The sequence below is a fragment of the Microtus ochrogaster genome, chromosome 21, assembly GCF_000317375.1.
Source record: "Microtus ochrogaster isolate Prairie Vole_2 chromosome 21, MicOch1.0, whole genome shotgun sequence".
Lineage (NCBI taxonomy): Eukaryota > Metazoa > Chordata > Mammalia > Rodentia > Cricetidae > Microtus > Microtus ochrogaster.
Window position 1 is genome coordinate 43,354,333 of NC_022022.1, and position 25,586 is coordinate 43,379,918.

Here is a 25,586-nt window from a genome sequence, read left to right on the forward strand (position 1 = left end):
CTCCTCCTCCTCCTCCTCCTCCTCCTCCTCCTCTTCTTCTTCTTCTTCTTCTTCTTCTTCTTCTTCTTCTTCTTCTTCTTCTTCTTCTTCTTCTTCCTCTTCTTCCAAGGTTCCTCTGTATAGCCCTGGCTGTCCTGGAACTCAATCTGCACACCAGGATAGCCATGAACTCACAGATAACCTCCTGTTTCTACTTCCCTCATGCTGAGATCAAAGTGCATGTACCACCATGTTTGGCTCTACAATCAACTTCACATTTTCCTTTTCTTTAAAATTAAGTTTTAATTTATTTTACATACCAACCACAGTTTCCCCTCTCTCCTCTTCTCCTGTTCCCTTCTCCCACCTCCCTTCTACCCCCACATCCATTCCTTCCCTGACATTCAGATAGGGGAAGCCCTTCCCCATGGGAGTCAACAAAGCATGGCATATCAAGCTGAGGCAGGACCAAGCTCCTCGCACTGTATCAAGGTTGAGGAAGGCATCCCACCAGAAAGCCAGCTCATGTACCAGGACAGGTCCTGGCCCCACTGCTAGGAGTTTCATGAACAGACCAAGCTACACAACTGTCACCCACCTACGGATAAACTCTTATCTTCAAAATATGCACATAATTTCATATGTACATATTTATTCTTATCAGTTTTGTATGCATGAAACATGAACTACTAATTACAACACATACAAAATACATGTCCTTGATTTCCTAGAAATGGAATTTGAGACTTAGAGGAAAAAAACCTTTCCTACGGGGTTGGAGGTCAGTTGGTCATGGGAAGGCCATTTATCTGATAATGTTCAATCGCAATAAAATTCTATGAACTCTACTGGACTGTGAGGACCACATTTCCAAGACACTCTCCACTAGAAGATGCCCTCCAGAAGGAGAGAGATTTGGCCATTCCTGCCCTTGCCACTCAGTACCAGCATCGCCAGTGAATGGCAGGTTTTGGCCTTCTGCACCCTGAGATCTGAGACCCAGCTATTTTTCACCAACTTCCATTGCAATATCAGCCTTAACTCCTCTCTATTTAAAGGGTCCACTCTGCTGTTTTCCACATTCTGTTTTTTCTTCTCCTGGCCAGAGCTTCCCTGGTCATGTTCCTGCTTTCCTCCTTCAGGACAACCCATGGGCTCTCTGAAATTCAATCAGCCTTCTTCTTCATAATTAGTAAACACTGGCCTGGAGCTTGCTAAGCTGTCAGTGAGAATGGAGTACAAACGGCAAAAAGACAACAAACCTGTCCACATAGAAACCTACTAGCTACTCCTAGGTTAACAGTGTCTCCACTCTCCCTGCATCCCCAGAGGTGTTCAGTGCACACGTGCAGTTATGTGTGTGTCCAGGGTGTCACTACATGTGTGTGTGCTTAATGTGTGTATACAGAATCCTCCTGCACAGCCAACGTGCGTGAACAGTCATACATGAGAGGGCACCACTGCCCATGCTTCTGGAGGCCTCTGCCTCTCATCAGGACTGTGCGTTTCTAAGTCTGCCTGCCATACAGCTCTGCTGGATCTGCGATTTTGTGAAATGGGCGGCTTTGGCTGCTGTTCTGTGTGAAGTCAGCTCAGTAAAATCCACAGGCAGCTGTCGGGCCTTGGCATTTGAAGGGACAATTTCACAAGATTACTACTTTGAAACTTTATCACAACCAAGAGACACGGTGCACATATGATACTGCGCATACCTGCACCTCAGACGGTTTGCAGATCTGTGCAACGCTGGCTCGGAAAATAATGAAATTCAACCGAACCGAGGTGAAGCACCTTGTTCACGGGACATTTGTAAACATCTGAGCGACTGAAACTATGATTGAGAGAGAGCTAAAAGATCAAACTTATCCCTTATCCACACTCCCGTGAATGTAAACTGTTTCCCGTCCCTACTGTGGGATTCAGTGCAGAGGCCCCTCAAAAGCTAAAAACAGGTTGACCTTGTGACCCAGGCACCACACACTTTGGCCCATGCCCAAGTATTCTTTGTCGAATGTGAGAGACACTCCATTGCTCGCTGCTGCTCTGTTCATAAGAGGAAGGACACAGAGTCAGCCTTGAGGTCCGTCGACCCATGAGTGGATTTTGAAAACGTAGCTTAGGTACACAATGGGATTTTATTTATAAGGGATAAAGAAAAATGCCTCCTTAGGTAAATGCTGGAAGCAGAAAATATATGTCCCATATTCTCTCATATCCGTGGATCCTACCTTCAGCTCTTTATGTTTGTGTGTTTTACTGGATTATCAGAAGTTGGTAAAAAGCGTTAGGGGAAAATGATGTCTTAAGGAATGGGATGATAATGTGGGGGCTGAGCAGGGTCACCCAAAACCAAGGATGCACAAACAAGTCACATGGAAATTTAGCTTACTTTGTATTTGATTGCTTTATAAATCAATAAAAATATGTTAAAAAGACTCTTGATATGTGTACTTCAAAGTGAGAAGTATAAAGAATTTCCTTAGTAAAAAGTCCACTTATAAATATATCACTGTTAAATTAGCTATTTTAAAGGAATTTTTGTTACTAATTAAAAAATAGTTTCCCATCTTCTTTCCCAGTTCTCTGTTTCCATCCTGATGTGACTATTTTATGTGATCAAAGGTTTTTTTTTTTTCCTCCCAGCTGTTCCAAGATTCTTCACACACTGACTCAGCTTCCTTCAGCCTGTGGATTTTTTGTACAAACTTTCCCACTTCCATCTTATGCACAGGAAGATGGCTTTTTATGGGCCCTGTCACTTCTTTATGCATTAAGGGCAGAATGCTGGTTTATAATATACTTCCTGTAACCATATAATCTAGACACAGTGTTGCTGTCTCTGCGGAGTGAAGGGCAGACCTGCTTGCAGTCTGGCATAATAAGGACATGACTTGTGGAGCATGGGAGGGGTTTGTTGGTGACCTGTGATCAATCCTGTATCCTAAATCCAGTTTCTGAGACTGTGGCATGAAGCGCTGTGTGCTTAGTAATAACCCAGTCTTCCAGTTAGTGGTGGTCACCAGAACTGGGGCAAATGACAGGCATTGCCAATACTCCTCCTATCATAGTGTGGTGGAAAAGAAATTGACTTTGGTTTCTGCTTCCTCCAGCACCCATGAAGCTGTCAGACAGCCTCAGCTCTGAGTTATGACTCCTGAGTGCCCATATCTGCTCTTTTGCATGGACTGGATCCTTTTCCCCACACAGACTTTCATAGAGTAACATAGTTTAGTTTCTCTTTAGGCCTAAAGTTTCTATTTGTCTAGGAAAAAATAGAGAAGAATAGAAGAGTTGAGTCACAATGAACTGGAGGTAAGGTGGGGCAGACAGGACTGTGTGAGGAGAAAGGGGGAGATTATCCCAGGGGATGGGATCGCCCTACTCCACATAGCCATGGGCCTTCCACATCCTCATCAGAGACATCCTTTCAAAGACCAGGTGGACCAGAGGATGCATTGAGGGCTCAGTGTTTCTTCATTGACAGGTTTTGACTGTATTTTCATTTCTTCGTGCTCACTCCTTACTTGTCTCTTTCATCCCAACCTTGAAAAAAAATCAAATCAGCAAATACAGCTGCTGACTTAATCACCAGGATCTCTCGTCTGGTTTGTTGTCTTCCACTCCTGGATTTCAGAGGGATTAAACAGCAACTCTCTGCAATAAAAGTCCTGGAAGGCAGTGGGAATCTTCTGTAATAAGAGCCCTAAGAATCTAGGACCTCCATGACAACAGCCATGGGATGCTGATTCAGCTAGGGTGAGGTGGTGCTGGAAGTTGTGAGGTCCTCAAGGCCTGCTCCAATGGCTCTACTTTTTCTCTTCACAGAATTCTGAACATTTCCTCCAGAAACTACCTGCTGGTCAGGCATGGTGTTCACTTGCTCAGTCTCAGTGAGGTATTTCACCCAAATTGTGCAGATTAATGGCTGACAAATGCTGGCTAATGGCAATGGTTTATTCTGGTGGGCAGCTCGATGCCAAGAGTGTTTAAGAGAGTTAGCATTGGCTTCATGAGACTGAAAGAGTCCTGTTCACATAGAGTAACTGCTGGTTGGCATTAGTGTTTATAGATATGTTTACAACAGTTCCATGTGATCTGGTTGGCAATGCTACACAGACATTATCAATGGTCATGATGGGGGAGAGTCTTCTGTTTTGTGTTAATTTCATTGGTTAAATAAAGAGACTGCCTTGGCCCTTTAATAGGACATAAAATTAGGTATACAGAGTAAACAGAACAGAATGCTGGGGTAAAGAAGCTGAGTCAAGGAGTCGCCATGATTCTCACTCCCGACACAGCCGCAGGTTAAGATCTTCCCTGGTAAGCCACCTCGTGGGCTACACAGATTATTAGAAAGGGTTAGGTCAATATGTAAGAGCTAGCCAATAAGAGGCTGGAACTAATGGGCCAGGCAGTGTTTAAAAGAATACAGTTTCCGTGTAATTATTTCGGGTAAAGCTAGCAGGGTGGTGGGATGCAGCCCAGCCTGCCAATCTTATTACGACATGGTCATATGAAGGAAAGTACATAAATGGAGTGAAAACAGATAGAAGATAAACCTTGCGTATTTTGGTTAAGAAGTGCTTATCCTCAAAGTACTTTCTTTGAAAATTTAAATAACTAAAAACAAACCTGAAAGAAAGACTTAGGGTATATTGTGGAGAAGAAAAGACAGCTTTACTCACAGGTCAAGAGTACTTACAGCTGCTGGTTTTATTTTTCCATTTTGAAAAAGCATGTGGTGTCACAGTGTTGGTGACTGTGTACATCCAGCTCATATATACCTTCACAACGATAACATTTGTGGGAAAACAATTTGCCAATTTCCCCAGTATTTCCAAGCAAAATAGAATTCCATATCCACCTGACCAAGGCTTACAACCCTACTCTTGTCTTTGTGTGAAAGGCTTCTTCCCTGTGCCTACCAGGCCAGATCAAGTACTGGACCCTGGAGCTCAGGCCTGGTGTCCAGCAAGTGAGAGCCAGGAGGAGGGCAAAGCATGTGTGTGCAGTGCTTTAGAGACAAGAGTGAGGCCACGTAGTGATGGGCGTTAAGAGGACCCTGGACGACTGCAGTCTGCACAGCATCTAAACCATGGCTGGTATCTGCTGAGGCCATTTCTGTGTGGATGTCTGGCCTATGTAAGTGACAGTCACCAGGAGGACACCATGAAGTAAAGCAATCACAGCAATCTCAGACATTCCCCAATTGCTCTGGCGATAAGCGGGAGAGACTTACAGTTCACGACCACTCTGACTTTCTTCACGTCGGGGAACGAGACGTCGTTCTGGGCACTGCACTCATACTCCCCAGCCTGGTCCCTGGTGATTCCATAAATGTCCAAATACTGTCCATTTTCAAATGGTTTTGCTACAACAACAATAACAGAAAAGATACGGCACATTTAATTGCTGCTCCCACAGGCTTCCTTCAAAGAAAACAACCTTAACAGCTCCTCCCAGACGTTGCTAATCAGACAACTCCAAAGGTGGGGGCGGGGGAAAGCAACAACAGATCAAGGGACCCTAGAATAGGGTGAGCATGAGTTCTCCTGAATCAATGGTACTCTCCAAGCTCTTCACACGGCATGGCCCTGAACCACATTCTTGCCGTGTGGACGGAATTCACCAGCGGGGCTCGGTGTATGCCGACTCACATTTGGACAGTGTAAAATCGCAGCTGGACACTTCACCTAACTTAACGTTACTTTTCTCTGGGGGAGCCTTCCCTCCACTCATGGTTTCAAGCCAGATGGTTCAATGAAAATACACAGGCCTATAAAGCCAGTGCCAAGCTCCCCCATCCAAAATTGCCAACGCTCCCAAGCAAGTCACACTGCAAATGCTATATGCAAATCATTCAGTGAATCCCAGGAAGAAAGCTTAATGACTTTCAGCTAAGAGTTAAGTGGTTACACAAACAACCCAAATTATCTTTATTTTTTATTATTCTGGGGGAAAACATTCTGTGTGGCTAAAAATAACAGTAGATTAACAATATAAAGTCATAATCACAGATGGAGGAATATTCCCAAGTTAGTGAGATTGGAAATCAAGACTTCTTTCTTCAGTAATAGAATCTGTACTCAAACAAAAGCAGAGTCATTGGGCAGCCAGAGTCCTGACAGTTAAGAGTCTCAACAGAGAAGTTGTGGTGCTTACAGTGGGAGTCCTCCCTCCCTGTCCTTTAGCTGGTTGTGAAACGCATTCAAGTTTCAGTGCCCACAGACGAGGTTGGAAATCAAGGAGTTCTCCCACTAAACAGCGTTTCCCAAAGTCAAGGCTGCCTTTGTTGTCATTTTGCCATCCTTTCAGAAACACAATGATCCAGAAGTTAGAAAGTTAATGGGATTCACTTTCAATAAATCTAAGGAAATTCAGTTACAGTCTTTCAAATCTAGAATGCATGTCAATTAATGTATCCCCCTGTGGGATTTGCCCAGGGCAGTATTTGCCATCACAGTTTGCCCTCTGAATGATCATGACTGCCTCGAAGGGAAAGGAGTATTTTCAATAAACACAACTTTTCCTCTATTTATCAGGTTGCTCTCAATTTGCAGAAGGCGAGGCTTAAACGGCTGAGATGGTTAGTTGGCTGACAAACTCTTTGAGGAGGTAAGATTAAAAAGTAGTAGTTAACTTCACAACCCAAACTGCTGAAACCCAGGCATGGTGAGCGTTTGTCATGAAGGCTACAGCCTTGTCACTCACTCTGTGCAAGGACACAGTGCCCTTTCCCATGGCTCCTTTTCTGTCCTAATCTCCCAACTCCACTCTGTTAAAACAAATGAAACTCGGAAGATGAATCCGCATCGACACCAGGCACACATCACCACCTACCCGAATGGTCAAGGTTCATGCAACTCATTAACCAAGCAATTAAACATGGAGTCTACACACACATGCTCTTTGGTTCTTGCTGCTTAACCATAGCAGGAATAAGAACACTAGCCTTTAAAGTATTGAAGGTTAGGGATAAACACAACAAACCTTTGATTTTCATTTTAATGGTTTTATTAGCATATATCAATTATACATGATAATGGGATTCCACCACATGCTTTTTTTTAACATGTATTTGATATATTTTGATCGCATTCACCCCGTTATCCTTACTTGCCTCTCTGCCAACCCTCTATGTTTCCTTCCTCCCCTCCAGGAAGCCTCTCCTCTGTTTTCATGCTCTGTGTGACCTAGTGCCCTTCAGTGGGGTTGTTTATAGGAGTGTAAGTGGTGGTTTGCTTACAGCAGCATGTATCAGGGGCTGCACCACTGAAGAGAACGTCCCTCGCTCCATCATTGACCATCATCACTGTGTAAATGCTCATGGAACGGTATTCTCTTGAGCTCATCTCCCTCCCAGGAGAAGATAACGTCATAATAGGTTTTTTTTTTTAAACACATACCAGGATCAATAAATATAATGAAATGTGAGAAGCTGTTGGTTTGTAATAAATATTACAAACTGCGAGAAGAAATATAGGATGCCGTGTGTGGAAATGTCACCATTGCATGAGCTGGCTAAAAAAGATGCCATTCAAACCTACTGTGTCTGTCCCTGGCAGGGCCATGAATGACACAGTCTATAGAATCACCTTGGAGATCTTTCTTCACCCTGCCATAGAGAGAGGTTTGAGTTGACAGCAGCCAGTGAGTGGATGGTACAGTTAGCCCTCAGTCAAGTGACCCCAATATAAAGGTGCCTTCTAGGAGGAAAACACACCACTGGGGCATCTTGAGATTCCCACCTGACTATTGGAACTTTATTTTTTTGATTAATTTTATTGAGCTATACATTTTTCTCTGCTCCCTTCCCTTCCTCTCCCCTCTCCTTACAACCCTCTCTTATGGTCCATGCTCCCAATTTGCTTAGAAAATCTTGTCTTTTTCTACTTTCCATGTAGATGAGATCCATGTGTGTCTCTCTTATGGTCCTCATTGTTGTCTAGGTTCTCTGGGATTGTGATTTGTAGGCTGGTTTTCTTTGTTTTATGTCTAAAAACCACTTATGAATGATTACATATGATATTTGTCTTTCTGGGACTGGGTTACCTCACTCAGTTTGATATTTTCTAGATCCATTTGCCTTTGCTTGCAAATTTCAGGATGTTGTTATATTTTCTGCTGTGTAGTACTCTTTAAATCTGATGTTGCTACTAATCTTCATGCCATAAAAGGCAGGTACAGGGCATCTACCTTATGTGGGTAAGATGTCCTTTCTGAACTCACCTTAGCTCAGTTCTCGGGCTGATCTTTCCAGAACTGAATTCCAGATTGGAAAATTAAGAGCTATGTTTGTCAAGACACAGCATTCTAGAGGAAATTTCAGTTCATCAATATAATTCAGCTCAACCTACCCCAGAGTGGAAGAGAAGGACTGGGCTCAACAGATGTGGAGAGCAAAGCCAAAGACCCTCACCCTAAAAGACAGGGTCTGCTCAGTTCTTGAACAATTTCTACAGATGTCGTAGAGTGATGATCTTCATCTCCTGGCCATCTTCTCCCACCAGGGAAGCTCCTGTTCTGCTCATCCTGTGTGCTGTCATGTCATTCCATGTGGCATGTACTTAACAAATATCTATTCAATCAGTACTTATAACAACAACTGAAAATTAAGTCCTGTGCACTAAAAATCCATATTGGAAGAACTCCCCACTTCACTTTCACTGTCAAGTAGAAGGAAAAGAATCTTCAAAAGAGCTGTCATGTTGATTGACATCCTGACATGACAGAAAGTGACCAGTTAAGAGCAAATCCTGTAGAGTTATTGTAGGTCTTTTATAAGATCACAAAGACAAGCAAAGCATTAAACACCTCACTGTGGGATGAAGATAAGAACTGACTGTAGGGGAGAAGGTTTACTTTGCATATAATCTCTTCCAAATAGGGGCATATGTGTCTAAATAATAGATAAATTAGACAATGAATAAATAAATAAGCAAATAGAGGACTGGAGAGATGATTTAGTGGCTAAGAGCACTGGCCGCTCTTGCACAGGAACCAGATTTATTTCCCAGCATCCACACTGTGGCTCATGACTTTCTTATTCCACCAGCTTTACCCCTAAGAAATTCTCAAATCTCTTCTAGGAGCCCCTGACTTATTTCTCTCTAAGCACAGTTAGTACTGTGGTGCAACAGTAGTTAGAAACCAATCTTCAGAACAACTTTAAACAGTTTCCAAAATTTTTTTCTCAGAAAGACTTATCACTCTTGTTTAGGGTTTCTTGCAGAGAGATATATTATCAGTCTTCCAGTCACCAGAATTCATTGAATTTGTCAAATATCTTTAGAATAGTTCATTTGCCCATAAAGGAATAGTTATTTGTCAACTGCTTTTTATCCAACCTCATATTTGAGGTCATGAAGTGTCTCTTATAGGCAACATCTCACACTGTATAGTCAGGGATGTGGGCCAATATCCCAGCTCCATCATTCCTGAGCTATGTAACTCATCTCTGGATTCTTCACTATTGGTTAACTTATGAGCAGTGTGTGAGGACAGCGATGGAGCCTGCCTTGTCAGGTCATTCTGTGGAGCGAGTTATACAAATAAATCACTTACATCACTGTATGGCACACACGGAAGGTAAAATACACATTATCTCTTATGATAATTCACAGCATTGGGTATGCAAGAGAGTTTAATGTGGAGATTGTTTCTACACTGACAGGTTACAGTATTTAAGGACTGACTTCTGCCTTATAGGGTCTTTAATAGATGTGGGAATTAGGAGGCTGAGCAGGAGACACTAACAGCATTGACCAGCCCTACTCACCTGTAATCTCAGCAGTTAAATAAACACACACATCTTGTCAATCATCTGTTAATAGGACTGTAAGCTTATCTGTCATTGGAGTGACTTCTCAGGGACAAGGTGGTATTCCCCATTTTTGTATGTGTGTTTATGAGTTTGCATTTGTATACACACATATATGATGGTCTGAAAATTTTCAGCACCTTGAAACAAAACAAACCTTGAAGCATTGCTTTTCTGATAAGACTGGTAGAACGATTTATCACGAAATAGGGTCCCTACCAAAAAACTTCAGCTAACAAATAGCAATCCCAGTGCCAGAAATGGACTATGTCACTTGCTGTTGTTGGCCAGTAAGATCTCATTGACCATCAACTACTACAGGCTCTGCCACCCTCTTAGCTTTCCTCCAGATTTGAATGGTAGCTGAAGTAGTTATGTCTTTAAGTCATAGGACATGGAAACAAATCAAGCTGGAACTGTCCTGAAAACACCATCCCATAGTGCTGCGAGGTGCTCTGCTGTTTGTGATCATGGAAAAGAAATCACCAGTCTTACATAGCTGTGTGCCCTGTGAGCCACAGTAGAGTCTAGATTGGCAATTTAAGCAACAGTTGCATCATGGAGTAACCAACTACTTCTGATAGGAACAAAGTCCTTTTTCACAAGATGGAACCCATACCATGCACCAAGAACTTATGGCTACAGAGGCCATAGGCCCTCGGGGAGGAGCTAATTCTATTATTCTGCTCCTCCATGCTCCCAATTTTCTCAGGAGACCTTGCTTATTTCACTTTCCTGGGGGATACATGTATGTCTCTTTTCTACTTTTAATATTAGTGATATAGCTATTGATTACGTTTTCATGGGAAAACAAGAAAATAGAAAGTCCTGAGCAGTTACTATTTCATTTTAAAAGATGTTATCATCGTTATTAAAAATATTGTGAAATCAACTAGGGCATTCTGGATTAAAGCACTGGCATGCTTGGTGGCCAATGTTCTGGCAGAGTTTTCATTACACCTTGGGAATCCACTTCCACATCCACACTGCACTTTCTATATAATTCTCAAAGACAGTAGGAGATAGAAAAGTTCTCATGGTGTAATTTATGAAGTTGCTGAGGTCATTAATCCTTCCGAATAATACAAGTGGGTTTCAGAAAAAAAAATGAATTCAAAGAGAACATTCTTTTTGAAGCAAAAACCTTTATGAGAATGTACTAAAAATATATCAGTTAATGCAATTCTGGGAAGTGTTGTTGGAGCAAAGAAATAATGGAATTTGAAGGTGCAATAAGAGAAGGGTTATTAGGAAAGATGAAATTATGGAAGTTACCCCCCCCCCCGAGATGATTCTAACAGGGTTCAGAAGCAAATAAAACAACCAGTAAATAAAAAGCTCATCTTTTTTAGCTTTTTTCTTTGACATTTTCACAGTCTACCAGACAGTGGTGAGGGAAATCTCAGGGCACAGCCATTGCTCTCCTTCCGGACTGGCATTTGCTGCTTATGATTTCACCATAAGTTCTTTCAGGTGACAGAGATTGCACCCCGACATCTGGGCAGTACACAAGAGCCTTTCTACTTCAGGAAGTGTAGTTCATTGGGGACACAAAGGATTGAGAAGGTAATTTTAATAAAGTTCAGTAATTGCTGCCTTTGACATAAATGCAGGGTGCTATTCGTCATCACCGTGAGAAGAAATTATCCGGAGCAAGACACTGGAAATTGGATTAAGTCTGGACATCAGCTTCATGAGAATGGGCAGGGGTGAATCTCAGTTGTAAGCAGAAATCATAGGCTAGAGAGACTTAAACTCTGCAAAAATAATTCGCATTCCAGCTGGGAGAAGTATTGGATCTGTAAGAAAAGGAGTGCTTAATATATTTAAATATTCTAATTTTAAAATTCTACTTCTGGATTTCCATTCTTTACTCAGTTTAGGACCAATGATCAAGTGTATCATCTTAATATTTACCCCTCCATGAATGACCAAAACCTGAAATCCAAGTCTTTCACACTTTAGACAACAGAAAGCCTCAGGTTAGGATCCCTTGGCATACACAGTTGTCCTTCTGGAGGCTAACTCTACTCTACGGAAGCCTCACTGCCTTGCTGAGGAGAGGCATGAGAGGAGAAATCAGGCAGCGTGAGTAACAAGAAGGTTATTCTGTCGGATGTGGCCATCAAATCAGCAATGTCTCTTTGCAAGAGCTCATCATGAGGCCCAATGATCGCTGACATCCATTTAAAAAAGTGAAGGCTGAGACCCTTTGTCCATCCCAGGCATTCATAAGTTGATCTCCTTTTTTTTCCCTTGGCCTTCAGGACTTGGGAAGTGCTGTGCTGATAATCTAAGGAGGTTAAACAAGGGAGGAGGCTCCATCTGTCCAGTTGTAGGGAGGCCATAATCCACGTTGGGCGCCAAAATGTAACGGCATAAACGAATGCAGACAGATTGTAAAAATATATACAGCTTTAATGGAGAAATAGACTTAGAGAACCACTGTTCTGCAGAGACCAGGAAAGCAGAAGCAAGCGCTGGGAGCACACTAGCCAGATTTATATGTAAACATTAGCCCGAGGCGAACACGCCCCCTAAGGGGCGGGACTTATCCCTACACATAATTCACAGAAATTCTTTCTGAAAGCCCAGAGGACCACTCTCTAACTCATTATATGAAAATATTTTCATACAAACATCACAACAAATGACATAAGATGCTAGTCATGAACACAGACCTGAAAGCCTTTGAATAAATATTTAATAACAAATCCAATACTGAGAAAAAATTAATGTGACCAGACTGTGGATTACCTGAATAAAAAATTTAGACAATGTGATCCACTATACCACCATGACCACCACCACCATGACCACCACCATGACCATGACCACCATAACTACCACCAACACCACCATGACCACCACTACCACCATCATCACCACCACTACCACCACCACCACCACCACAAAACAATCACTAGAATAAATTTTGTATTTTCATATAGATAAATCATTGAATGAATTCAGTACTTAAGAAAATAAAATTTCAGAAAATGGAACAGAGCTTTCTGGAGTTGATGGCTTCTATGAATAAATGACCCTTCCCCAGGATGTGATGACCAAAGGCTAAATGCTTCCCATCTCCTGTGGTCAGTTACAGGGGTCTATGCCAAACCCACTCACATTCCACTTTATAATGAAAGTGAGCAGTCACCACTGAACTCTGACTGTGAACCTACTAGGAAGAAAGGAAGGGAGAGCACTATGTCTTTGTGATGGGCAAAGAGATCCCAGGTAAACGTTAAATACATAATCCACCTGAGAGATATTGTTAATCTGGATCCCATCACAATTAATAAAACTTGTTTTTGAAAAAACTCAATTAGATTAAAAATCCAAACCACATAGGAGAGAAAACATTGGTAAATCACAATGTCAGACAAATGTGAGAGAAAACACAAATGTCAGGACTTGTATACACACATGTTAAATAAAAAGTCACATACGAAACCCTCAGGCCAGGTGGTGGTGACTTATGCTTTGAATCCTAGCACTCAGGAGGCAGAGGCAGGTGGATCTCTGTGAGTTGAGGTGAACCTGGTCTACAAAGCAAGTTCTAGAACAGGCCCCAAAGCTACAAAGAGAAATCCTGTCTCAAAAAAAAAAACCCAAAACAAACAAACAAACAAACAATCCCCAAACCAAACCAAAACACCCTTCAGAACTCAGTCGAAATAATGCAGGCTTAGGAATGAGCCCCAGCTTTTTGGTTACCTAATGCAGAGTGACCAGCCCTGATACCATGTTCACACAAGCAACAAAAATGGATTAAGCAGATTATAGTTACATGTTTGCACATATTTATGTGTGTAACAACTATAATGAAAGAAAAAGAGGCTGTTGATTTAAGAGTGAAAGTCTTAGAAAGAGTTGGGGAAGGGAACCTTAAAGGTCTGGGAGGATAAAGGCAAAGGAAAGTGATGTAATTGTATGTTAATTAAAAATGTATAGAAAACTCAATCTTTAAAAACATAAAATAAAAATTTTGCAGCCTCAATAGAAACACAACCCAGCCAAGAAATGGATAAAATACTCATGCATAGGTAGTAATTAGCTTTATCAGTAGACATTAGGATGACCAATCAATCACTCTGAAATCAATCATTCAGAAATGTGATGGTATTCACACATCACATGGTAACTGACTAGGTTTATCAATAGACATTATGATGATCAATCATTCTGAAATCAAAGATGGCATTCACATATCACATAGTAACTAGGTTTATCAATAGATGGTAGGATGACCAATCATTCTGAAATCACAATGTCAAGGACAAAGAAATGCTACCGCAAATGATTTTGAAAGACACAAACAACAGACAAGAGGACTAACGCACCCAGACAAAAGAAGTCTTCTACACTGTTGAGTTGAAGTCACCTTGGAAGGTTGTCACTTAACAGATCATCTAATACCTTTCATTCCAGTGTCAACTGAAAGCTTTAATAGTTAAACATTATTGATGATTGCTAACAGCACAAATGGCCCCAATACCCTTCAACCTGTAGGTACTAAAGGAACTATGCATAGCTAACACATTATCATTTAGCTATAAAATGATCCACACATATAACCATGGATGAATCACAAACATACTTCACTAATTGAAGAAACTAGACTCAATGGGTTATATATGATATAATCTCACTTACATTAGAACTTGGAAATTAGAAGAGTATCACGTTGAAAGTATTAATTTTCTGTCAGGTGCTGGGGTAGGCAGGCTGACTGACCCTAGAAGGGGACACATCAGGGGGCTTCATGATAGCGAGACTTGCGTGTCTCCATCAGAGATGTGGGTGCGTGACTGCACCCCTGTCAAAAGTCTCAAACCCACTCACTTTAAAGATGTCTCAATCAGACAAAGGCTCATGGAAACAGTACCGCAGATCCACTAGCCTCCCAAATTGGAAAGATTTCGGACTTCAAATGTTGGTGAGGATGCAGAGTTCATAGCACAGATCTCCTAAATAACAGGATATCCCCCTGCCTCGGTCTTGTTGGTCCCGCAGGCAGTGAGAGAATTTTTAGTATTCTAATTGGTTTTTGGTTAACAATACTTGAGATGGTCTACAGAGGCGATGTGAATTACAACCCATGTCGGTATCTGTCGCCTCAGGATTTAGGGGTTTCATGGTACTGTCCTGCTGTATTAGCTTTGTGACCCAGGGCTCTGTGTGAGTGATGTGCTCTGCTCTTCGTGGAATGCCTGGATAATGGAACCCGACCCTCTGCTGGTCTATTTGTATCGTCAGTTCCTGCAGAGAAACAAAATCATTGGAGATTGCCTGTAGGAAACTCACTTCTTTACCAATTTTAGATTTTCTTTTCCGGGTATTAGAAAACTGACCTTTGAGTGCCTTACTTAAGGACATTTAAAAATTATCTTTAAAAGGCTGGGTCTGGTGGCAGGCACCTCTCAGCCCAATGTCCAGGAGAAAGGGCAGGGTTACTACAAGTTTGAGGTCAATCTGTACATAGCAAATACAAGGTCAACCTGTGCTACCTTGTAGCAAGATAGAAAGACACTGTCTCAAAAACTAAATAAATGTAACCAAGAGCTGGGACCATAACTAACTCCATGCTACATTGCTTGTGCCGTAAGTACAGAGCTCTGGGCACTATGACTAGCATTGAAGCATGTAAAAAAAATCTCTTTTTAAACAATTATTTCAACAAAAGATATCCCTATGTAGCCCAGGTGGTCCCCAAATTCTAGCTCAGTCTGGCCAAGAATTCACCTTAATTTTTTGAGGCAGATTCTGTCACTGATCCTAGGGCTATCCAACTTAGCCAGGTTGGTGTGCAGGCTCAGGATACTCCTGTACTGATTTCATCTCATGGTTTGGGATTACAAATGTGTACTAGAACCATTGCACCTGAGTTCTTGTGTTGAAGCCGAGCATCAGATTCAGGCTCACAGGTACTTAACAACTGAGCCACCTTCCCCAGTTGTCAGTTAACATTTGACCTCTTATGGTCATTTTCTACATAAGGTCAACATCTACTTTATAGTGTCATTATGAACATGAAACTTGAGAGTATTATAAAGCCCTAATTAGAATTTTTATTGATATAAATGTATCGATAAAGTTAATGTTGAACTTAACGCAGTTTTGTGCATTGGTTAGGGTGTCTGCATCTAATAGGTCAGAATTGTGTTGTGAAAGCACCCAATAGAATTTAATCTGTGTCAACCAAAGTGGAAAAAACAACTCCATGGCTCTTAACTGATGCCAACTCCTTCTGAGTAGAGAGAACCCTCTAACTCCAGGTCCTGAAATCCCCCTGTGTCAACTTCCTTCATGCTAGGGTGATGGGCATAAATTGTACACAGGTTCTTTTCTGGTTTGACTAGAGCTTCTGATTTGTGAACTACATCCATTGTAAGCTTTTCTGGTCCTAAAATCCCTGTTGTTTAAGCATACTGTGGCTGAAAGCAGCTGTTGTTACAAACCTTCGTGTAACATGTACGGAAAATGACATTAACACTAGAAGCCTGCTTGTATGCACTTCCTGTAAGGCCTAGCCAAACACTCTGTGAGGTAAGGAAATTATTGACTTTATTCAATAGAAAGGATGTTTATCTTTGACATATTTGTTGTGCCCAAGGATCTGTTCATAAGAGAAAACATTCACCAAAAATAAACTAGGCCCATACTTCTGATTTTGTTTGTTTGTTTTACCAAATATATGTTTGGGTGTTTCTATACTTCAAGTTTGTTGTGATTTGTATAAATGTGAGCACAGTTATTCAGTCTTTCTGCTTCTGTATCTTTTTGCTTCATGAAATTAACTGTTAAAACTATTTCAGTGGACCTGGGAGATGAGTGCTAACAAAGTTCTTTCCATGAAAGCAGGAGGTCTGAATTCCCCAAACCAAATAAGAATCCAGGCACAACAGCCCATGACAATAACCCAGCACTATGAAGCTAGAAATGGGAAATCCAGCAGGTGGCTTGTCAGAGACTCTAGCCTAATTGGTGTACTTGAGGTCAAAGAAAGACCCTGCCTCAAAACACGAAGAACAAATAGAGGAGGAACCTGACTGTCTCTGGCCTCTGTGTGCACAGAGGTGTATGCATGCACACACACACACACACACACACACACACACACACACACACACACACAACAGGGAATTTAAAAATGTATAAAAAGTTCCCCTTGCTTTTAGCAATGGGTGCCGGCAATTGGTTATGCAAAGGAAAAATATCCTTTCGCTGTTGGAGGTGAAAGGAACCTAAGCAGGGTGGGGAAAAGTGTTAATTTATTTATGGATGACAGAAGGAAATCAGCAGCACTAATATTTTACTAATTTACACAAAATCCACTGATCCTCTCAGAGATTTAAGTAAGTCTATTTATCTCATAAGCTGTGAAGAGAATTTCAGTAACAAAATTTGTGTTTATAACCCCCATCTGGCAGACTGCTGATCCCAGTATCTCCACCAACTTTCCTTAAAATTGTGTCCCTTATTCTCACACCATACATGGGGATTATGCAGTTCAGTGGCAGAGGAGAGCTGCACAGACTCCCTCTAGGTTGTACCTGACTTGACATGGTAGATGTCAGGAAGCCATCTCAGAAGCCTTACTGATAAGCAATCTGTCCCAGGTTGGGCAAGATCCCTGAGTGCTCTCACCACAGGCACAGAACAACCGAGTGAGAAGCATAGAGTCTTTTTAGGGATCAGGGACATGTTAATGTGTGTCTCTGTGGGTACATGCCTGTGTACTGGGTAAAGTGTGTGTGTGTGCGTATAGGTATGTATGTGTATGTGAATATGTTTTTTGTGGTTGTCCGTATGTGTATCTGTTGATGTGACTCTGTGCATGTGTGCATTTATGTGTGTATGTGTGTGCACGGACCTGCATATTACAGCGTCTACAGTATTTTTGGTTGGAACCCACCAATGACCATCTTGCCTGTCTTGAGCGTTCTGTCCTTGATATGTCCAGTGGTCCCTGGTCTCTACTTTCTTCTGACTTGAGGGACAACAGAGCGATCACCTAAGCAACATGAAAAGTGATGGCCACAAGGGGTCACTTTGTTGGAGATCTGAACATCAAGATTGGGGTACCTTGTAAAGACCGCAGGGAAAGGGCTCAGAGTCAAATGGGGGGGCATCGTAGGCTCTGCAGAAGAGCAAAAAGGAGCATGAGGGGCAGAAGAGCCATGAGTGGGTGGATGGCCGTTCACATGCTGATTATACCAGGGTAAGAGGTCGTTTGCATGCTCAGTGTTTTCACTGGGTGACATGTACTGTGGACGTTGATGGGCATTGTTTTCAAAACCTTCTTGGCTTTTAAATGCATTTAAGTTACTTGAAAACTGGCTTTTAAGATTTTTTTTCTTCTCCTGTGGGGACCAACTTAAAGGTCAGTCTAGACCTAGGAAGCCCCCTCCTACACCAAGTGACACAATTTAGACCCTGCTGTGAGTTTCTTCTGCAGCCTTTGTCAGTCAAAGGGGTCACTCTGCAGGTGCCCACCTGTCCACCTTAAAGGCGCTCCCCACATCTGTCCCACTGTGTCTTCTCTGCCACTGTTATCTGAAGTCTGCTCCCCCTGGATTCTGCTTTCCCCTCAGAGAGCCTCATGGGTCAGTCTGCTCCCCCTGGATTCTGCTTTCCTCTCAGAGAGCCTCAGGGGTCTGTCTGGATCTCACTCCTTGCCTCCCAGGCTCTCAGTACAGGAAGCTGTGGCCACAGGAGTCTCATTTCTTCCCTGCTTCTGTAGAATCAGCACCATTACTAAGTCTCCAGTGTCTCCCAAACTGGTATTTTAGATGCTTGGCCAACATTTTGGTTATTTGATTGAAACACTATATATGGTTTTTGTTATTTCTTGGCTGGGAACACAGCAGGGTGTTTTGAAAAGATACAGCCTAGGGAGGCTTCTCAACCAGCCATAGAAGCCTCAATTCAATATCGGTCAGGTCTGTACGCTTGGTCTAAAGGACACTAGCCTCTTTGTGTGCACAATATTTCCTCCCAGCGTCCCATTTTCAATGATTCACTCCTTACGAATGCAGCCCCAGCATGAGGGCCCTGATGAGAGCTCAGGAAATGGCTGGCCACTCGTCACTTGTCAGCTATTTCTGTGACCCTTGTAGCTTTCCACATAGTCTTTAATTAGGAACATGCAATTGCATTATGAATAAATTGACGATGGTTAGCTTTAACAATAAAAAACCTTTGGTTTAATTGGCTTTTATTTGGAATGAAATCCGAACAGATGTTCTAAAGCACACTAGAGGCTGGAGAGCTGGCAGTGCTGCTCTGGCAGAGGGACCAGAGATGTGTTCCCAGCACCAGATCAGATGGCTCATCACCTCCAGTAACTCCAGCTCCAGATGACTCTGGCCTCTGTGGACACTGGGATTCACATACAGACACACACGGAAAAGTAATTAAAAAATTAGTGTTGTAAAACACAATGGTGGTTTGTTCAGTATCTCTCAAAACTTCACACAGAGAGGCCATTCTCTGAGATCCAGAGTTTGGGTTTTGTTATTATTGTTGCTGCTCTCTCTGGAGATAATTCCTGTACTAGTCAAAGCTCATCATCCTTTCTTTCTGATACATCCCTTAATCAGTATGGGCTACAACACATTTTTAACAGTTGTAAAGCTTAGCTGGGCAGTAGAGGTGCATACACCTTTAATCCCAGCACTCAGGAGGCAGACAGGTGGATCTCTGTGAGTTTAAGATCAGCCTGTCTACAAGAGCTAGTTCCAGGCTAGGCTCCAAAGCTTCAGAGAAACCTGGTCTTGAAAAACAAACAAACAAAATAGTTGTAAAGCTTTGGAGAATATGCCAAAGGAGACCAGTGTCTCTGTTGTCACCACAATGATAGGGGAGCTGACTCCATCTGTTCAGTACCCCTCTTCTTCTAATAAATGGCATTTGCTCTTGTGTCTGTCACCTAATTTGAAAAAAATATCAGAAGGGCTGTCGTCAGTGAGTGGACATGTGCTGGAGAATGTATTGAAGTCAGCATCTGAGTACTGATGTTCAAGCATAATGTCTGCAGCTTGGAGAGGACTTGGGAGACGCCTAGTACTCACGGGGTCTGTACTGAACTACGGCTGTTTCTGTCAGGCATTAGCTGGACTGTGCTTCTGTTCCTATGAAATTCAGACTCAGAGATTCTCTTGTGTGTGTGTGTGTGTTTTTTTTTTTTGTCAGTAATCATACAGTATGGGCTTTCTTTTATTCCCAGTGTCTAGTTTTGGAGTGAGCAGAACGTTCTTTTCTGAGCCCCTCTGATTGAGCTCTGCTCATCCCACAGATAAGGCGAGTGCTTCCATGGAGGGTGTGGTAGTGGGAAGGGTGTGATGCAGCAACTGCTCAAACTACAGTTTTCTTCCTTCAAAAAGATGTTATTTTCATTTTGCTTATCTGGGTCTATGTGTGTGTATGTGTGTATGCTCACCTGTGTGCAGTGCCCATGGAGGCCAGAAGAGGGCGATTGATCTCTCTGGAGCAGAAGTTATAGCTGAGTATCCTGAAGCTTGTGCTGGAGACTGAACTGCACAGAAGCAGCATAGACTCTTACCTGCTGAGCTGTCTCTAGGAGACAGAACCTCAGTTCAGACTACTTAATGGAAAGGGGCATTTATGTCTAATACAGAAGTTAGATGATGCTCGCACCAGGAACTCAGACCCTGGCCAGAGTTCACAAGGGCTGTTTTTTTTTTTTTCTTTTTTTGTAATGGCTTCTATGTGTTACCCCTAGGTAGGTTCTGTTTGTGGAGTGGAGTGAAGGGAAGACCCCAACCCTGAGCTCTCCTCTCCTGTAATGGCTTTGATTGAGAAGGACTTAGTACCTACCCCTTTATATTCTCTCTCTCTCCCTCCTTTTTTTTACACGTATGTGTATGTGCACATGATGTGTATGCAGTGTGCATGTAGGCGTGTAGGCCCTGTGGATCTTTACAATTCAAGATATGCTAAAAGATACACAAAACCAGTAAATCGAGGGGCCACTTTTCTGAGGAAGGATCGGCTCCACCTTCACACGGTAGGCACCTGGTAAGAATCTAGTAGGATCTAAATACAGCACTAAGCTATTGGTGGGAGCACCAAGAAATGCCACTACCCACCTCACCCTCAGCACGATCATTAACAGATCTAAAAGATGCATAGGTCCCAAATGAAGCACAGAAACATAAGGGTTTTGTCAGAACTTTCTTGGTGCTGTGGTGTAAGAATGGCCTTCTGTAAATTCATAAATGGAGGCAATTCTCATAGTGGGTCATCATGGTAAGCACAACAAGGCTTGTCCAGCCTGGAAGACAGAGAGAGATGCACTCACAACACAATAGGGTCCAGTGGTCCTGCTTCACTTCTGCTCGTTGGAAGCTCCGAGTCTTGAAGAGAGAGTGTGTGAGGACCGTGCGGAGGGCTTCCGGTAGAACATGAGCCCTTGTTGGTATGAAAGCCTTAGAAGTGACAGGACTGGCCAAGATTACAAAGGGATGTGGTGGAAATTAGTGGAGACAGGGAGACAACAGTCACAGTCTGCTTCTCAGGACTGAAACATCCTCTCAAGTCCAAGCGCTGAATTAAGCACAGACTCAGAGTGGTTACAGCCAGACTGGTGAAGAGGAGGCACTGGCTGTGGGTGCTTACAGGGGCAGGAATCTGAAAACCCCACAATTGACCCAGTTTATCAATGGGGCAGCCAGGTTCTGGAAGGCACAGAATTGTGAAGAAAACCTGGGTAAGAGCGGGACCCAGGCAGAGGAACCTGGAGAGGAAAGAGAGCTGAAAAATACAAGGCAAACTGGCATTGCCGCGGAGCTAACTGTCTCATGCCTATGTTTCCTTTTGGCTGCCTTCTCCAGAAATGACATGGAAGTACCTAAGGAGATCACAGACCTCCTACACTAGCACAGATCTGTGTTTGAAGGTCTAGTTTTTCACACATGTTCTCAACATATTTTTCTTGATGTTTTGTATAAAAAAAACCACTATTATCCATATTTATCCTTGATGTCAAAGTAGCTAACTCACTTTGGAGGAATGGTGCAATCTCCTCTGGAGGGATGAAAACCTTGCCGAAGAGAGAGTTCAGAGCAACAAAGTCACATTTACGCCCTAGTGCACAGCACCAGGCTGCAGACAGACTCCTCACTTCCACTCACTGACACGAGTTGAGCCTGGCAAGGGCTGCTGAACCCAGCTGCCCTTCCTCTGAGTCTGTTCCTTCCCAGCATGAAACCAGTGGAAAAATCACCTGGGAGCCAGGTGAGTTTTGAAGTGACAGCCTGGATAAGATGTAATGCGAGAGAGACTGGAAAGTTTTCCCCATGGCCCAAAGCCTCACCATCAGCCTTGTGCGTTCTCTTGGGTCACTGCTGTTCAGTCCCTTCGACTCCAGCCTCCTCAGCATCTCCATCCCTTCCCAAGTGTGAGGCTCCTGCATCACGGTCCAGCCTGGCTGGTGTCTCTACTGAATGCTTCCTCAATCACCTGTGTGCCTGAGTCTGTTCCTTCATATCGTTGGCCAAATGCCACCTCCTATGCCATGCAACCCTAGAGCCATGTTTACTCTCAGTCGCCCTTCAAGACATCATCACCTCCATTCCTTGTCCCTTCTAACATAGCATGATTCACTAGAATACTAAGCATTATCCACAGTCTTCCTTACAACCATGAAATTTCCACGAGGAAGGGAGTTTTGCCCCTTGCATTCACTTTACATACTGGGCTTTGCCCGTAGGTTCTCACACACTTCTTGGATTAAGGGAAGATGTGATTGACCGGAGAAAGATGAGACCTTTACATTAGCAACTTGACAAAACCCATTAAGAGAAGAAACGAACAGTTTCGACAAGAATTAGAATTTGCTTTTATTGATTTGGAGGTTATCCTTAAGAGAGAGAATCCAACACTAACTTTGAAATCAATCTGATAAAAGCCAACTGAGATGATTTCTAAGTGAGGATATTTCTGTAGTAGAAGGCCCAGGAGATGCTCTGGGAGATGGGTAGAGACTCTGAAGTCGAGGGTCATGGCTTTACTATAGAGTCACACAAGCACCTCTCAATTATCTGTTGGAAAAGGGACTGCAATGTGCACAGTTTAATGTGTATGGTTTCCGTAGAATAAATACAATGCATTCCAATGATGAGGTGTTGATGGAAGATGCCAGTGCTTGCTTTTCACACTCACAAGGGAGAACGTTGACGATGGCGCTGTCATGCTAAGGTATGATTTTGGCAAAGAGATAAAATCACAGCCTGTGGATGTGGGGCTACAGAGCTGAGTTACAGCTCCTTCTGAAGGGGTCGCGGTGGCTATGGTTTTTCAGTACTCTTGCTAGTAAAGCTTGCAGGCTGATTTTGTCTTCTGCTTGCATCAGATGCAGATTTCACGCCGCCACCCTTTTTTACACATATTCAGACACTTTCTGGGAAATACGAAAGGCTTCTCAATCTTTGAAGGTATATTTGAAAAGTTTTTAAGTTCTTCCAAAATGTTACAACATAGAAAAATTTATATATTGTTATTATGGTAGGTCATGAAACATAATTAAAAGTTCTCAATTTTCACAGATGTTTTAATATAGTTTATTGTTTAATTATATTTAAAACTCGGTTTTCTTGACATGTGTGTGGTGTATGTGATTCTGTCTCTGCATACGTTTCGGTGTTGACTTATATGAGATTGTATCTATGCAAGTGCTTGTGTGTTGAGTGTGTGTGCGTGTTTGTTGTGTAGTGTAGGTGATTACCCCTGTGTATGTGTGAGTGTTGAGTGTGCCTTTATAATCTAATTATATAAAAATAAATCATATAAAAACTTGATCATGAAAAGACAAAGATCAGCAGCAATTAAGCATGCTTTTGCCATGATTAGAGTTTTCACTTCTGCATTTCTAAGAAACACTGGGGACCAGAAAATATGAAGCTGTCGGATTTTGTTCTTTACAAGGATTAGTGATTTCAGGAAATTAATGAAGAAAAGATCAAGGTTACAGTTCATATTAATGAAGCCTAAGCCAGGAGGTGACTTTGTTGTTTGGTCTTCACGTGGTCTTTTTCCCCAGCCTCCCTTCTGGTTTTGGAAATGACTTAGGTTGTTTGATAGAACAGGGCAAGCATGCTCTTCCAGGCACCCACTTGTTCTCTGCCTTGGTGCACAGCACCAACACCTGCAGACCGTAGAACCCAGTTCTATGGTCACTGACACCTGAGAGCTGAAGACACCTGCCCCCGAAACCACCCAGGGTCTTCTCTAAGAAGCAGAGAAAATGCAACAGCTATGCTTTTGTGGTTTCTTTTTAATTTAATACAACTGTTGCTAATTAAGGATAATACTTTTGGTTAGAACAATAATAAAATAAAGAACAATGTATTTGTGTTACAGAAACATAAGTTCCTGTGTTTTTTTTTTCTTCTCATTTTTAAATTTATATTTGTATTTATTTTTAGGAAGAAATTTCATTTAAAAATTACACTGCTTCTTTCTTGGCTCCCACCAGTGGAGCAGGCAAAATTGGATTTCCGTCTACCAATTGCTGCCGGAGTCCTCTGCAGGGACAGGTGGCTATGACATACTGTTTTCATATACAGGGTCCCCCAGAGGCCTCTGCTCTGCAACACACACACACACACACAATGAGATAGCCCTAAGGTATCAGCTAGAACTTCACATCAGGGTGGCCTGGAGGTCAAAGCTATAACTTCGTTGATGGTTCAGTGTTTTATTGTGCTTATATGTGAACAAGGGTGAGAAAAGGGAGACACACTTTAGACAATGATCAGACGTCTGCTCTCCCCCAATCATGAAGGTATCAATAAATCAAGCTCATGACTCCAGTCTTTGTGATACCTGGGTATCTATCAGTAACTGTAAAGAGTTTAAACTCCACAAATGTGGTGCAGTGTTCAGCTCTACATGGACATCACGTGCTCTCCTCCAAGGCTCAAGGACCATCGTAAAAGCACCAATAGTGTATCAGGTCCAGTTTACTTTCACTCTATCTGGGCAGGCGACATCTGCAGCTCTTGCATGCGAGGCCTGGCGGAGAATAAAGGCATGTCTGGACCACGACAAACTGTGCTCAGAAAGCAGAGTCTGGCCACAGTAGGACCTCTGAACTCACACACGCAATCAGCTGTCATTGTCTGCACGTGAGCAAGCCAGTCAGCATTCTAGCTGCACGTGGAAAGAGGCATCGCTCCTAGTTGAGAGACTACAGACGGTTGATAAGTTCTGGGGAGGGGCGGGAGAGTCAGTTTTCTTAAGTGGTATGACTTCTGGTAGTTTGATCATGCTCCAATGGATGACCTCATCTTCATGTATATACGGGCAGCACAGATTGTACTCACTGAGGTATAAAAATATGGGAAAGACATGAATTTTGGAGAGGGACATGAGGAGGGCTTCAGAATTTAGAGGGGGGAAGAAAGGAGAGGTATATGAACTAAATACATTGTGTGTGTCTATGAAATTCTCAAAGCATAAACAAAAGTAGTATAAAAGAACCCCCAAGGCAAAGTAATATAACCACTCATATTTCAGAATTCCATATGAAACTGATGATATCTGGGTTTTACTTTTAAATTAATTATTTATGATTTCATAAATGTGTGACTTACAAAGATGATGTAGAATTGATGAGTCAACTTTCTTCTGTTTTATTGTATCAGAAGCACAGGGCCAACTGACATGTTGGCTGCATGCTCACCACTGCCTGCTCTCCTCTGCATGTTGGCTGCATGCTCACCACTGCCTGCTCTCCTCTGCATGTTGGCTGCATGCT

General features: G+C 42.5%; 1 protein-coding gene across 2 annotated transcripts in view; it reads right to left on the reverse strand.

Moving 5' to 3' along the window:
* Window positions 1-25,586, reverse strand: part of Negr1 (neuronal growth regulator 1) — a 791,857-nt gene that overhangs the window by 323,964 nt on the left and 442,307 nt on the right. For both annotated transcript variants that reach the window (XM_026784203.1, XM_005357456.3), the window contains exon 4: window positions 5,219-5,350. In XM_026784203.1, the coding sequence (XP_026640004.1) occupies window positions 5,219-5,350 (132 nt within the window). The remainder of the gene's footprint in view (window positions 1-5,218; window positions 5,351-25,586) is intronic.